The sequence below is a fragment of the Erithacus rubecula genome, assembly GCF_903797595.1.
Source record: "Erithacus rubecula genome assembly, chromosome: 9".
Lineage (NCBI taxonomy): Eukaryota > Metazoa > Chordata > Aves > Passeriformes > Muscicapidae > Erithacus > Erithacus rubecula.
Window position 1 is genome coordinate 17,948,640 of NC_136660.1, and position 15,015 is coordinate 17,963,654.

At 44.4% G+C, this 15,015-nt stretch overlaps 1 protein-coding gene across 1 annotated transcript; it reads right to left on the reverse strand.

Annotated features, from left to right (window-relative positions):
- Window positions 1–8,859: 8,859 nt before the first annotated feature.
- On the reverse strand, window positions 8,860–14,753 carry LOC306805390 (bone morphogenetic protein 5-like). The gene is made up of 5 exons (XM_079313112.1): window positions 14,271–14,753; window positions 14,062–14,201; window positions 13,210–13,326; window positions 11,861–12,062; window positions 8,860–10,243 (listed from the first exon to the last, which is right to left on the reverse strand). Exons 1-5 carry the CDS (start codon window positions 14,557–14,559, stop codon window positions 9,834–9,836), a joined length of 1,158 nt encoding a protein of 385 aa, XP_079169238.1. The 5' UTR covers window positions 14,560–14,753; the 3' UTR covers window positions 8,860–9,833.
- Between the last annotated feature and the right edge of the window lie 262 nt (window positions 14,754–15,015).

A 15,015-nucleotide genomic window follows, 5' to 3' on the forward strand; every position in this document is an offset into this window, starting at 1 on the left:
GGCCCTGCGGCTGGGTGGGCGCCCGCTGCCCGCAGCTGCGAGCCCGACGGCGGCCGGGAGCGGGGCCGGGAGCGGGGCCGGGAGCGGGGCCAGCCCGCGGGGCTCCCCCGCAGCCCCCGCACCCACGGACCCGCACCAGCTCCCCGCTCGGGCACCGCCACGCTCCGCCGGGCTGCCTCCTGCAGACCTGAGGACACAGAGCCAAAGAACAGAACAGGTGAAGAGCCGGAAGAAAACACCTGAAGAAACTCAATGGTAACACCAAAGCCCATCCCAGAGGAAGAAGAGAAAGTAGTGTCTAACCCCGTGCAACGAATTTAAAAAGCCAAAGACAGAAAACTCCGTGGCTGGTGTATAATAATCAGAATCAGCAAAATTTTGTTTTTTTGTTGGGTTTCTTTCTGCCCGGAATAGCAGACTGTGCCCCTCTGTGCCTCTCTGTGTTCTCCTGTCTATCTATCTATCTATCTATCTATCTATCTATCTATCTATCTATCTATCTATCTATCTATCTACCATCTATCTATCTGTCTATCTACCTATCTATGATCTATCTATCTATGTATCTATGTATCATCTCAAATATTCCTTTATGGAGCAAATAGTTACATAAAGAAAAAAAAATGTTTCTAGGTAAGATTGAACTGCTTAAAAGAAAATCCAAATTATTCTGCCTAAACGAAACAGCAATAAAATCTAAAAGCTGTCTTCTTTTTAAAGCATCCAACACATTGGGAGCAATGTCCTAGGCAATGAAAAAAAAATCCCAAATAACAATTCAAATTTATATGCAGTCATACTAAAAACAAACAAACAAACAAACAAACAAACCAACCAAAAATCCAGAAGGTACATTAATATAGCAATCCATACCTAAACCGAACAGAAGTAAAAATCACCGGTAAGGTTTGGGGTGTTTTGCTTTAGAATAAGGCGCTGTGAGTTGCTGGCTGCAGAGACAGAAGGGCTCTGTGGAGTTCTGGAAGTGGCCAGATGTCTTTATATCTGTCTACAGCATGCTCTGCCTCTCAGCACTTGCCTTTATAATCTCACGCATAATTGGCCTTAATCTGATTATTTCCAGCGCTGTCTACAGTGAGTAACTTGGATAGGTCTATTGGGCCCTACAAATGGCCCACGTGGTGTGCAGAGCAGGGGGGGGTGGAGAGGATGAAAAGAAAAAAACCCGTAATTTCTCAGCAAACGCCAGGAATGTGAACGGCAGCAGCACAATCCCATTATTTCCCGAGCGCTGGCGCTCCGGGGCTCGCAGCCCCCTGCGTGTCCCCCCCGGGCCGGGGTGCCCCGGGGTGCGGGCCCCGCTGCCCGCCGCCCGCAGCCCCGAGCGCCGCGCAATTGCCGCCCGATGGGTTTTGGGGGGCCGCTCTGCACACGCCTCGCCTTTCCAAGCGATCGTACCACGGCAAAGTTTGATTTTGTTCGCAGCGAGGGGTCTCTGGATTTATGCTCGCTTCCCGTCTGCAAATGATATGCGGCGGGACCCTTCGCAATTACTTTTAAAATGCATCCGAGACATAGGCTCAGCGGAGAGAGATGGCCCTTGCCTCAGCCCGGGTGAAAATTAGACTTTAAAGTACCCAGATGAAATTTTCAAGTCAGGGACACGGGATTGGATCAAATCACATAAACTGCAAAAAAAGCAAGTATAATGGCGCATAATTGGTTCTGTAATAGCATTACACAAGGATAATAGCCTGTTATGGCCCCCTGCACATTAAGTGCTTCCCTGGCGTAAAGCCTTTATGATATTAAAGGGGGAATATAATGATATTTTGGTTATTAAATGCGTGTAATTAATTTATGCACCACTGAAAATAAAGTTGGTATTATGACCCACTCAAGATGCATCAGAAGATGTAAGTCAGACAACTGTTGATAAGTTCTGGTGTCTATGTTTCGTCTAGACTGCTGATTTTATTTTGGAACAATTGCTTCTCCGGCAGACTACACAAATTTAATATTTTATAAAGATTGTAATGTTCTGTGCAGGAAGGGCGAGCAAATCTACACAGGCTCTCTTAGATCTGATGGGAGTTTAAAGACAGCATATTCATACCAGAGCAAAGGAGATGGTTACAGGCAATACAGGTGCAGAAATAGTGATTTTGAAGCGATGATGTCTTTGGAAAGTTGATTCTCTACATATGATCTCATTAAATAAACACTAATAAGCCTTAGAAATATCACCTGCTCTGTCTTTTACATTAGGCATAGATGTGGAAATTCCCCTAATGTATATTCAAGTTGAAGTTATGTTTCCATCCTGTGAAGCATTATTTTCGCAAAGCAAGGCAAAAATTAATTTGACTTGAGATTGATTTGATGTGATCCTATCTTATCCATTCCCTCATAATTTTAGCATAGTAGTAACAGATGTAGAAGGCTATCTTCATGTGGTTTATATATGTTTACATGTCTACAGACACACTTTTAGGAATATCTTTGTTTGACAACAGATATTTGCTCACTATCCAGGCAAGTCTCTGAGCAATAAAGTATGCTATGAATTGAGATGGCTTTTACAGCACCATGCGAGATCAAAGACCAATGCTCTAAATCTGACTGCACACGATAAAATAGCAGCACAAGCTTTAGGTCAAGTAACCTTAAAAAAAAGGCCATAACCCAGAGGTGCTGCCTGCATCTCCCCTGTCAGTCTCTCCCTCCTGAGCTTTAAAACCTACACAGGGCCAGTACTGTAGGATCCCTTTGCACAGAGACAGATGTGCCTTTTCCTTTTTCTCTGACGTCGGGAAGAGATGAGTGAGAGAGTGTTTTATCATAAGAACCTCTAATAAAATAATAATAACTTCATTATGGCGCTCTCAGGCCTTGCTCTACTGAGGGGGCTGCATTGCTGCTTTGGCTCCAAGACTCACTTTCCCCAGCAGTTTGAAGCCTGCAAGTTCAGCGTATTACAGGAGGGGGAGAAAGCAGAATGGAGCATGGGGAAGTGCTCCAAGTCGCTGCTTTTTAAATAGAAGCAGAAGAACGCTGAGCCGGTCGAGACTCAAGTTTCTCCCAGGACCAGCAGCTGCAAAACAAGGAGATAACTAAGCAATATATAATCCCCCACCCCTCGCCAGCTCGGTGTCTGTTTAATTTTAATGCTCGAAACGCGGGGTTGACATAATTAAAAGTTAGCGCTGGGGCATCCTGGGCGCTGCTCTCGGGCCGACGGAGCCCCGGGCGGCGGCGCCTCAGCACCACGGAGAGCGCCCGGAGCTCCGAGCCCGGCCCCGCTCAGTGCAGGGAGCTCCCCGCATGGAGCTCCGAGCCCGGCCCCGCTCAGTGCAGGGAGCTCCCCGCATGGAGCTCCGAGCCCGGCCCCGCTCAGTGCAGGGAGCTCCGCACATGGAGCTCCGCGTCCCGACCCCTCTCTGCGGCCGGAGCTCCGTGCCCGGCCCGACTCCGCGTCCGGATCTCCGCGCATGAAGCTCCGCGCATGGAGCTCCGCGCCCCGGCCCTCTCAATGCAGGGAGCTCCGCGCATGGAGCTCCGTGCCCTGACCCCGCTCCGCTCCCGGAGCTCCGCACCCTGGCCCCGCTCCGCGCCCCGGCCCCGCTCCGCCCGGCCCTCTCCGGGGAAACGCAGATCTCTTCCTGCGTCCCTCCTTGTCCCCCTGCTGCAGACGCTTTCCTGCGAATCTAGGACCACAGAGGAAAAAATATGCAGTAAGTCGTTTGGGATTATGTCTAGTATTTCTCCGGTAGCTCCTCTGATCCGGCTACCAAAGGCAAACACTAAAAACAAGAATGAAATAACATACAGGGCTGCAATATTTCAGGGGAAAATTACCTTTTTATTTAAAGTCTCCGTAATAAACTCAATTTTTATTACTATTATTATTACTGTTGTTGTTACTGTGACTATTGTGACATCAGTATTAGTTACTAGGTCTGCAAGAAAATGTCCAGGTAAGTATAATTCTGGACAGACACTTTGATAATGGTGTCTGTCTTAGAGCAGAACTGCTCCTGTGCTGTACACACAGACCTCATCTTTCATCCACAAAAACAAAACCTAGGGCTGAACTGCTGAGCAAAACCACTGAATGGATGTTTTCCTTGGAAGCACTGAGCTTTGAGGGGATCATTCCTGAAATTCAAGGAACAGCTCAGTTTGATGAAATGGCTCTCTTGCCTCTCCATGTCCAAATGCTTCCTTTCCCGTGATCCTCAATACCTGAGCACAGAAAAAGGCTAGCAGCTAAAAGGTTATTTTACCCTAATTCATGTGCAGTAAAATGTATTTTCCAATTAACCAAATTTGCCGATTTGTCCTGCTTGGACACTCTTATAATTTATAATGTAAAAGTGTTCTTTCTTTATCTAAAGACCAAGGTGACTGCTTTTAATTTTCTGTAACCTCTTTACACTTGATGTTCACCAGACTCATAATGTTAATTGGCTTCATATACGGATCATCAGTTTAATGAAGGAATAAATCCTATGTTGCTTTATGTCCCTCTGTTTTAACAATGATTGCTTTAATGAAGAATGTGACGTGTTTGAAATCAAAGCTGCAGGAGACATTAGAGGGTTTTTTTTTTTTTATGATGACTGAAATGCTTATTTAAAGTTAAAACCATGAGGTTTTCATATTTCAAGAGCTTTTCTTGAAATAATTTTCCATGAAAAATACTGACACATTCTTCACAGAGAACTCTTTCTTTGCAATTATGGGCAGAGACTGAGAACAGCACAGTCCTGTAATATAAACACCCCAATTAGGTTATGAAATTATCTCTAAGCTGATTTTATATCACTGCAGTTTTCATTCAGAGTTTAAGTAAAACTCCCAGTGAGTTATAAGTAGTTATGCCTACCTAAATAAGGAGTATGTTGGGGTAACTAATAAACCTCTTTTTCAACCTACTGTATTTTCACTGTTCATGGGTAGATGAAGAAATTTACAGGCGAGAAAGAATTGTCAGTTCATTCACAAAAGCTCTAGATTGCTGTAGTCTATTTTTCCCCATGGGAATTTTAGGATTTCAGAAGCAAGGGTAAAATAATGAAACATGGGCTCATAGAGATAAGGTGACTGCAAATCAGAGCCTCAATTAGGTCAAGCTGGAAAGCAGCAATTAGATCCAACTGCATGTGCTGGTTACAGCAGCTACAACAGGTTTAAAATGTACAAAGCAAATGCATTCTGGTAATTGAACTTTTATGTTCCTGGTCCCATTTATAATGAAAGTAAGCCTTCCTTCTCTCTCTTCCCTCTGCCTTTAATGGAGGCTTCATATACTGGTATATATGTTCTTCTCATGTGAGAGCTGCTGTTGACAGAAATTGCAGGACCCTTAGATAAAGGAACATGCAACATCAGAGAAGGAAGTCTCTATTCAGAGCCTGGGAAAGGGCTAAGCAGCAAATTGAATTGGATAGAAATTTCATGACATGGCAAAAGAAGTGCATGAGACAGAAAGGGATATTAGCTTAAATTACTTACCACTGAGAAGTCATTCAGTATGCCAGGCCTGATTCCATGATCATCTCGAATTTTGTTTATATCCTGGTAAGTGTTATATTCATTCAATCCAGGTCCCAAAAACCTTCATGTAGGTACACTCAGACCTTCACCAGTGCCTTCCATATAGTTTTCCTAGGCACAGTGGTCATGTTCCTTTCCAGAGCTGGCCAAGACCCTGTGAACACCCCATGAACAGCCCATAAATCACTCTTGCCTTCTCTCCCAATGGAAAACAAGAAGGTACTTTGTGGCACCTCCAGTGGCACACAAGATTAGTCTGCCAGGAGCTTTCCTCAGTATCTGCCACTCTCTGTGTGGAGCTGAGCCTTTCCAAACCTATGCTTAGCACAGGCAGGTCTATGCCAGGAGATAAAACAAGTCTTCTAACCAAGAGCTGTGAGTAAAGACTTCCAAGGGAAGGTCTTTCATTCTATGGCTTTTGACAACACAGTTGCTTAGCCACAAACACTGTCTCAGCACATTCAGCAGAAAATGTGATGCAGATGAAGAGTTTACAGTGTGGATCACAGTAGAAAGTTTATATAGATTTTTAAATACAACACCAGTTTGTGCTGCCTGACCATTTCATGTAACCTGATGGTTAACCAAGCAAGGTTTCTGTGTGCAGATCTGAACCAGATACTGGGGTTTATGCCATAATGCCACTTTGAGTCACAAGGCCTGAATTTACAGCATCACCAAGTCGGGGTTCCAGTTAAAGTTTAGTCATTTCTTAGTATCAGGTCATTTTTCTCAGGGAAAATCCTCATCTTTTGTTTTCCACAACAAGGCAGGCCACAATCTAGCTCTGAATAAGGGCAGTCAGTATATGCATGAATCTAAAGCTGCACACATCCTGTGACAAGAGAAAGTTAGCAGTCTTCCCTTTTCTGGGAATGGCTTCTAGCAATAAACCAAATAGGAAGAAATAGAACATTTTATTATCTCTTTAATGCACAATTGTCTCATTCACCAAACGTAAGGCAAATTCACACCTACTAACTACTCTCCTTGGAGGTGAGCTGCACTCCAGGGCAGGAAAGAAGTGGCCTAGGTGTGACATACTTTTGCTCAAAGCCATTGAAATGCACCCTCTGGATGTGGCAATGTTCTCATACCAGCCTGAGCATTCCATCTCAGTTCCTGGAAAGTTGCACCATCCTGTGGGATGTAGCAGGAGTGAAGCTGCCTCTGAACATGAATGCATGTGCACATGGGTGTACATAAGAATGAGCCCACAGCTATACATGCATTTGCAAGTGCAATCTAAAAGGAAGGGACTGGTGAAATCTGGAGGGTTTGGTACCTGTGGGGAAGCCCTAGAATTCACCATAGACACCCAGCCACTCCTCTTTCCCGGAGACAAGCTCCAGGACTATGAATAAATACTATCCTCCATGTGTCTTTTAAATAATTGCCCCATTACCTACACGAAGAACAGGAACCAAAGTAATTACCCTTGGCTGTCTGGAAGAAACACCGAGCATTCCTAGAAGATAGCCTCATACTGAACAGCACTTTCAAGTCTGCAAAGTGGATAGAAATGAGCTTACAGCACTGCTGTGCTCCAGCTTCCTCAGGGCAGGCACATAGAAGTTTTTTTCTTCCTCCCCATCCCATCCTACCCACCCCCGCATAGAAAAAATAGAAGGAAACCACCTCAGATCAATTTTCCCAAGCCCATCCTTTCTGTCTTGTTCCAGGACATCCCCAGCATAACCTTTCTCCTGCTTCAGTGTCAAGAATCACCTTCCCATCATCTGTATCTTGTGAAAGGATAGTGCTTAGTGCTCTCCCCACCTTAAGGGGCAGAGTGTGACTGCACATACCTCACATGCCTGGACCACTTTAGTTCCAAACTCGGACCAAATGCTTTGGCATGGGGCTGAGTGTAACCCTTCAGCTTTAACATGAGTAAGATTTTCTTTGTATTTTGGAATTTTTACTATTTCATTTAATGAGTAAGAAGAAAATTACCCTTTATTCTAAAGCAAAGCAAAAAAAAAGGCAACAAAAAGAAAGAGCCTACTTGTGCTTAATTGTTATTCTAATTACAAGTAGTGTAAATTTTTTCCCTTGGCATTATTATGAACCTCATTTCCTTACAAAGTCCAGGATAAACAATTCCAATATATTTTGTTTTAATTATCAGGGTTTAATGGGGCATAATAAGACTAAGTTGAGTGGAGCAGAAAAAAAAATAATTTAATGAATGCAAAACTACCTAGTGCTCCTAGATGCCTGTGCATATTTCACCTATTGTAGGGCAGCACTGTGTTGGCTAATATTCAGTGTGCCCTTTATTTATTTATTAATCACACTTGTTTTCCTAGAAAATTTCCTTTTTATTTCCTGGCATCTGAAACAAGAAGAAACACATTAAGATATCCTAGAAATACAATGGGCAGTTCTCTGTGTTGAAGCTGATACACAGCTGATGGTGCTGGAAGCATTTGTCATGCATGGACAGAAGATGCAATCTTGGACCTGCCTCTGCCAATCCACTCCAAATGCTGCCAGTAAAAACTTCTGGTTCAGTTTTTAGGGCTTCTACCAAAAGCAGAGATAAAACATCAGCTGAAGTGACCAATCTCATGCAGACTCTCACTGTAGATGGCTCCTGCCATTTCCAAGGTGTGGTTCCTAGAGAGCTGTAACACCAGAGGTACTTCTGCAGTGAAAAGGGAAAAGTGCAAAAGAGCAGCGAGGGAAATGAAGCAGTAAAAGGAGATCCTTCATGGCCCTCTATGCTTCCCAAGGTCCCTTTGGCAAGGACACTGAATGCCAAGGCTGGGTGTGGCTGATGCAGCAGTTGGAACCACCCTGCTACCAGACTTATATTCCACTTTAGCAGGGCAGCCACACATCAAGATCTAACAGCATTCACTTGAGGAATACCTACTGGATCCTCCCTGAAGGGAAACATGTCTATTCTCCTCATTTGTTATACTCCTTGACACAGAGGTCTTGATACAGCAACCACTAAGCCATTGGGAATGTCCTCTCTTCTGGAAAATTATTTGATTCATGACTCTAGGAAAGAGGTTTAAATACAACATACATACAACACTAATGTTACATTACATTTATTTAAAAATCAGCATTTTATATTACAGATTAATTTAATATTCCCCAAGTGTTGGGTTTTAAATAAAATAAATTTATTACAGATATCAGTATTTACAGAAAAAAAATTACATATTCTTTTCTTTTTTTAAGTCTCATTGGAGTAAAAAAATTCTCCATGAAGATTCTGCCCATGGGAGATGCCACATTCTGTGAGAGGTCAGCTTCCTTCAAGGGTTAATGGAGACAAGAAACCAAACCAGGCTTAAGATCCAACTCAGTGAAGCGACCTGCACGAAACTGTAGCAAGACTGAAGATCTCAAGGGACCCCATCCAAGACTATGTCCCTCTATTCCTTGAAGGGAAGGGAATCAGCAAGTACATTCCACCACACTCACCTCAAACACCAGACCAGTCCAGTATCTAGCATATCCTCATGGACCTTCATGGGTTTCTTTCTTTTTGCTAAACCACGAGGGTTCTGACCCAAGCTTAGGATCCCACAGCACAGCAAACACACAAGGGCAGGCCCTGATGCCACACACCCAAACAGCCCTCACAGAGACTGGCACTGGCCTCACCACACAGAGGTGCAGCCCTGAGTTAGAAGACAAGTAAGCTGATTCCCAGACAGATACTGACCCATGGGCTCCTTCAGACTGGCTAGCAAGTCCCATAGGGACTTATGAGGAGGTCTCTGCACTTGGTAGAGCTGCATAAAGCTCAGAGAAAGAAGTCCATTTCCTGGTAATGCATGATCTGCAAGTGGTAGAGACCTCTAAAATCATCTCTGGGCAAATACTTACCCTGAGAGCTCAAGTAGGATTGCACATCCCCACTGGATCATGCAGCCAAAACTGATTAAGGCTTTGCTACTCAGACATCTGCATCCCATTCTGGATTGAGGCAGGATGCCATGCCTGTTAAATCACTGGAAATTCTGAGCCTTGGTATACTGAATAAGATCTTAATTTGAAAGTCAACTTAATGTGTTTCAATTCCTTTGCATAGTAAATTCCTGATTTTACTAGTTTCGTTGGTGTGCAGGCACTTAGAGAGCTCTTCATGGAACTCTTAAAGTCCACAACTCTCCATAAGCCAGCCACCTTTCCACACAGCCATGGTGAGAGGAGAAGGATTGAAGCTCAGACCAGTTTCCCTCTCTCCTGCCCTGTGAACTGAAATGCCATCTCCTTTGGTATCTTCAGTGGCAAATGGGGAACTGAATCCAGGTGCACATCAAATGCAGAGAAAAAAAAATGTCTTGCTAATGACAACCACACCTTGTTGCCACCATGTCTTTATAATTTTTAAGGACGACATTCTGTTTGTCATCAAAGTAGAGGAGATTGAGGGACTTCAGTTCATCTGGCACGCAGCAGGGCATGCTGACATCTTGAGACAGTTTCAATGTATAAACAATGGACTGAACTGTAGCATGGTTTGTTGCATTTAGACTTTCCCCCAGAGGGAAGAGGCAGGATCCTCTGCAATAAAACGCATTGTATCCACTTGGGTGAATAATCCATCCTGACCAGCCAATAGCATGGAAGTCCACATAGAGCTCCCTGCGGTGGCACGCTGCCAAGGGGCTCCTGGCAGCACGGGGGCTCCTGCTCATGCTGGCACTGCTGCTCCCCACATCAGTGCCAGGAGAAACACGCCTTGCTTCTGATTCTGAAAGGAACATCCATGTTAATATTTCACAAAGCTCATTTCCTAAGTACAATATTCTGCCTGAAGGACTACTACTGCATCAAAGTCTTCAGAGCAGATTTTTAAATGGCACCTAACCTGTGAATGTACCAGAACAGGTCTCTATTTAACTGCCATTTCAGCCATACTCCTAAATCTGCCAAATCTTGTGTTTCATTTTGTGTTCTGGAAAAGCCCCAATTCAGCAAAAATAGAAAAGAAAAATGCACTGATCTACCAAATATTCTGTAACTCCACAGTCCTTCTTCAGGGCTGAATCTGGTCAGAATGGTATTAACTGTCTTCATAGAGCCACTCCTACAACACACATTATTCTGGGCAGGGCTAACAGAGAGTGGAGATCACAGCCTTTTTCCCTCCAGTTTCTCCCAGGAACCCTACCCATTCACTTGCAAAGTAGAACGTGCAGTAATGTGCAAAGTAACATTGTAAAAAAACCATATCTCAAATATTTGATCCTAAAAAAAACCACTACCAGGTTTACAGAATACTGCTAAAGAATGAAGCCTACTGTCAATAGGATGCTTTCTTAAAGTATCTTCTGAGAAGCCCTGAGGTCCATGGAGGTCCATGGATACAAGGTGAAACTCACTGTTATGCAGAACAGTCTGTGTGGTCACTGACCACTAACCACATGCAGGTCTAGAGAGCTTCTTCCTTAAGAAATTTCTCACTCCTGACACAGTATCCCATGCAGAACTTGATGCTCATTAAACTGGATCTAGGATTTCGCTATTAATTTTTATTTGGAAAACAAAAATAAACAGGCTAGACTCTTTTTTTTTTGTTGTTGTTTTTTAATCGATTTCACCACCCACTTCTTAATATTGTCCTACCTAGCTTCTTTCTGATATGCAAATACAACCGTTTGCCAGAAAAGACTAGAAAGCCAGAACAGCTTGATTTTGCTCCTCCTTCGAGCTTTTGCTCTTTGCATTTATCAGGCCCTAAAATCCAGGCTCAGCTGATTTTACACCAAGGCCAGTGGGAGAGGTAAGATACTGTTTTGTATTTCAAGGCACGAGGGCGTTGTCTTTGATGAAAGCGCCCTTTAGTCACAATGCTAAGTAGTCATTGAAGTTAAATAGGTGCTTAAAAACCAAGCCAAAGACAGAGAAGTTCAAATTGCTTATTTAACAATCTCCTTCTCTCTTAAAATCACACTTAATGACTCTACTTACACATACTTTACCACAATTTTAACAAAGTATTCCAGGTCACCGAGTTTTTTTCAGTCTAAATCCAACTTACACTTTCCATGCAAATTTCACCACCACAAAAGTAATATAAGTAGAACTTAAAAAACAGACCTCCCATTCATTTACAAACTAAATAAACTAGATTCCCCTTTGGATTAATGAATATTTCTGGCACACACATTGTTTGTGAGAGAAGGGGGCAATTTAGGATGCTGGTGACCTACTAGCAAGTACTATTAAACCAAATTTCAATCACTGATAAAGCTGAACTTCAAACCTGTTCTATACTGCAAGTAAATAACTGAGGATAGGTCTACATGAGGTAGAGCAGGAGGTAACAGAAGATGAACAGGCAATTCATATCCTAAAGTGCACTTACTTGCAGCAGAGGGTACAAAGCTGTGAGACCTCCGTTTGTTACTGTTCGTGAAGAGGATAAGGAGAGCATTTCTACTCTCCTGAAAAGCACCCTGGCTCTTGGCAAATGTAACCACGTCGTGTTCCATTCCATTCTTGGAAACGTGTGTCGTCCTTATCCAAAAACCATGGTTGGAGCTTCTGTTTCCAACCCACTTGGAAACCTGGTGAACATAGGGAAAAGAAAAAATATTGTTTCAATATTCTAATTACAGCATAGTGATTAAGCAATGTTTATATTAGGAAAAGAGAATAGGCAACAAGCTATGAGATCATAAGGACATATATTACAACAGAATGAAATAACTGTATAGCTGAGGCTCCATTGAGTTTAATATTTAAACCAGTAATTCGGCACTTAAAAATACAAAATAGCATATGCATTCCCCAAAGCTACATTTACAGAAAGATAATTAATTTCAGAGAACTTACCAGTGAACACTTGAGTGTAGAAGTTAATATTAAAATAAACTCTCTCTGACTTTCAGAAATTTATTCTTCATAGCAATCTCAACACAGTTATATGAACTCTCCAGACTTTTCACACCATTGAGACTCATGTAAATCTAAAAACCATGGCATTTGAAGAAATTCACAATCAAGCAAATTTACTTACTTAGCTGTTATAAGTACACACTGATAGATAAGGCCAGGTCTTATCATTCCCTAGCAGGAATATCATGACTTGAGACAGAACTCAACCAATCATCCAAGCATGCTCTTCAGTCTGATCTTAAAGCTTAGGCAACAAAAAACACTGTCACAGAGTAGAGTTTTAAACCATGTGTGGGCTCTTTTGTTATGGAGTGCATTCACCTACTTTAACAATTTATGGAAAAAAACCTTGAGGCTCACAAATACAGAAGTCTATGGAGGAAACTGAATGACAGGCAATCCAACCACGATAAACTCCAGAAACAATGCTGAAGCATACTGCTGTACAGAAATGTTGCCAGAATAAAAAGGAGAAATGAAAATCTACTCTTAGTATACAACCAATGCCAATTCTTTGGCAGTTTAAGGACTAACACAAGGCTTTAATCACAACGACATACTTGGTCTGACTTCCCTCCATCGATTAGTTTTGGCTTACTCGATTTCCACCATGCTTGTGCTCCTAGCAGCTCATAAACACTTCTTTAATTCAGGTAGCACCAGGTGTACTTATAAGGGTAGAGAGAAAGCTTCTCCCTCTGCTGCTGTCCTTCTGTTTGAATTAACCTCAAAACCCAGCTTAATGGCAGTGCTGGAGTTATAAGGTGACACCTTAAAAGTTTTAGAAATAAAATTAAGCCAGACTTCTCTGCTTACTGTCTGTGTGACGTTGAAGACTTCCCAGCCTTCTCCGTAGAGGGACAATAATCTTGATGCAATGAGATGTTTTTTCTGTGGCTTGTTTTCACTCTCCAAGAGCTCATACACTTCCACCTAAATAACAACAATACCACAAAACCGATAAGAAATTAATTTGATTGCTCTTACAACAGAAAAGGAGCATGAAGATTATGCAGGTTTCTGCACATCACAGCTGTAAAACCGTACTGTCACTCTAAAAGAGGTAAAAAGTAGATTTTATTCAGTTTAACAGAAAAATAGTCATTGCTACACACATATACTTCTAGATGTGTTCAGAGGCAGGATACCAGACTATCGATACTATAGAAAACAATCCTGACCATTCCTATCCTGTTTTGAACACCGGATACCATCAAAGTCTTCTGTTCTTCCACATATTTGTCTTCAGGTTTGCAAAAAGTCCAATCCTGTCCTTTGTCAGAAGAATAGATACATTCAATTTCCTTACCCGCTCTGTTTTCCCATTAATCCCTGGCTGCTATTACTATTTTTCGGACCAGCTCCAGCAGGTAAATTTCAATTCTAATTTCGAAACATCTCAGATCCCAGGAGAGTACAATTTGATTTGGCATAGGTCTGACATTGATATCTTTAGGGAAAGCTGACTGCCATAGCACAAAGGACAGCGTACTGCCAAAGCCAGAACTTTCCATTACTTCTTTGCATGCTGGAGGCAAAGAAAAAGTGAGGATGACAAAACAAACATAACAATAAAGCAGGTTTGTGTGGTAGGTAGTCGCACTCCTTATTTTCAGTATTAGTAAAAAGAGATAGCAGAATTAAGTGTTTAACTATTTTCCCACTTACTTTGCAGAAGTGTTGCACCTCGGACCTTCTGGACCGCCGTGTCCTCTTGAGCTTGAAGACCCTGAACTCGGCTTTCAGCATCTGCTCGCCTTTCTCCATGGCGCTGATGTCGAAGTAGAAGTGGTGGTGGTCCACGTGAGCTGGAACAGACGGTTCTTTAGGAACCGCGCCAGCCGCCCGCCCGCCAGGCTGGGCCGCCCCGGGCCCACCTCGGTCCTCGAAGCTGCGCACCACGTCCCCCTGCAGCAGCCCCGGCGCGCGGGTGATGCCGTTGGCGTCCGCCACCTTGTTGAAGAGATCCACCATGAACTGGGGCGGCTTCTTGCGGGGCAGCACGTCGGGCGGCAGCTCCTCGATGTCGAAGACCTCCCGCAGGCGCTGCAAGGCCGCCGCCAGCACCTCGTCGCGCGGGTCGGGGCGCAGGGGCAGCGCGCCGGCCGCCCGCAGGCTCAGCAGCCCGGCCAGGCACAGCCACAGGCAGGGCGGGCGGGTCGCCATGGGCCGCTCGCGGCCCCGCGGCCGTGCCCGCGCGGCGTGAGGGGGCGGCGGGCCTGGCGCGGCCCGGCTGGGCGCGGCTCAGCGCCGGCCGCCCTGAGGGCGCAGGGCCGCGGGCAGGGGCGGCCGCGCCGCGCCCGGGCCAGCAGCGGCGCTTAAGGACTCAATGCGCATCGCCGGGCGCTCGCTGCCCGCAGAGCCGCCGCCGGGCCGGCTCGGGGGCTCGGGCCGCCGGGGAAGGGCCAGGTGTCTGCGAAGCACCGCGCTTACGAAACCCCTGTCCTTTACATCGGCCCTCTTCATTTTCAACTCCGAAAAACGCTTTGATTTCGAGACTGCTGAGCCCATGTGCCGTTTCCTGTCGTTTTAGCAGCAATAAAAAGTATACTGGGACGTGGGCGTGAGCTTCTGTACTTCCCTGCCCGGATCCCCCGTCCCTTCCTATCCCACAGCCTGAGG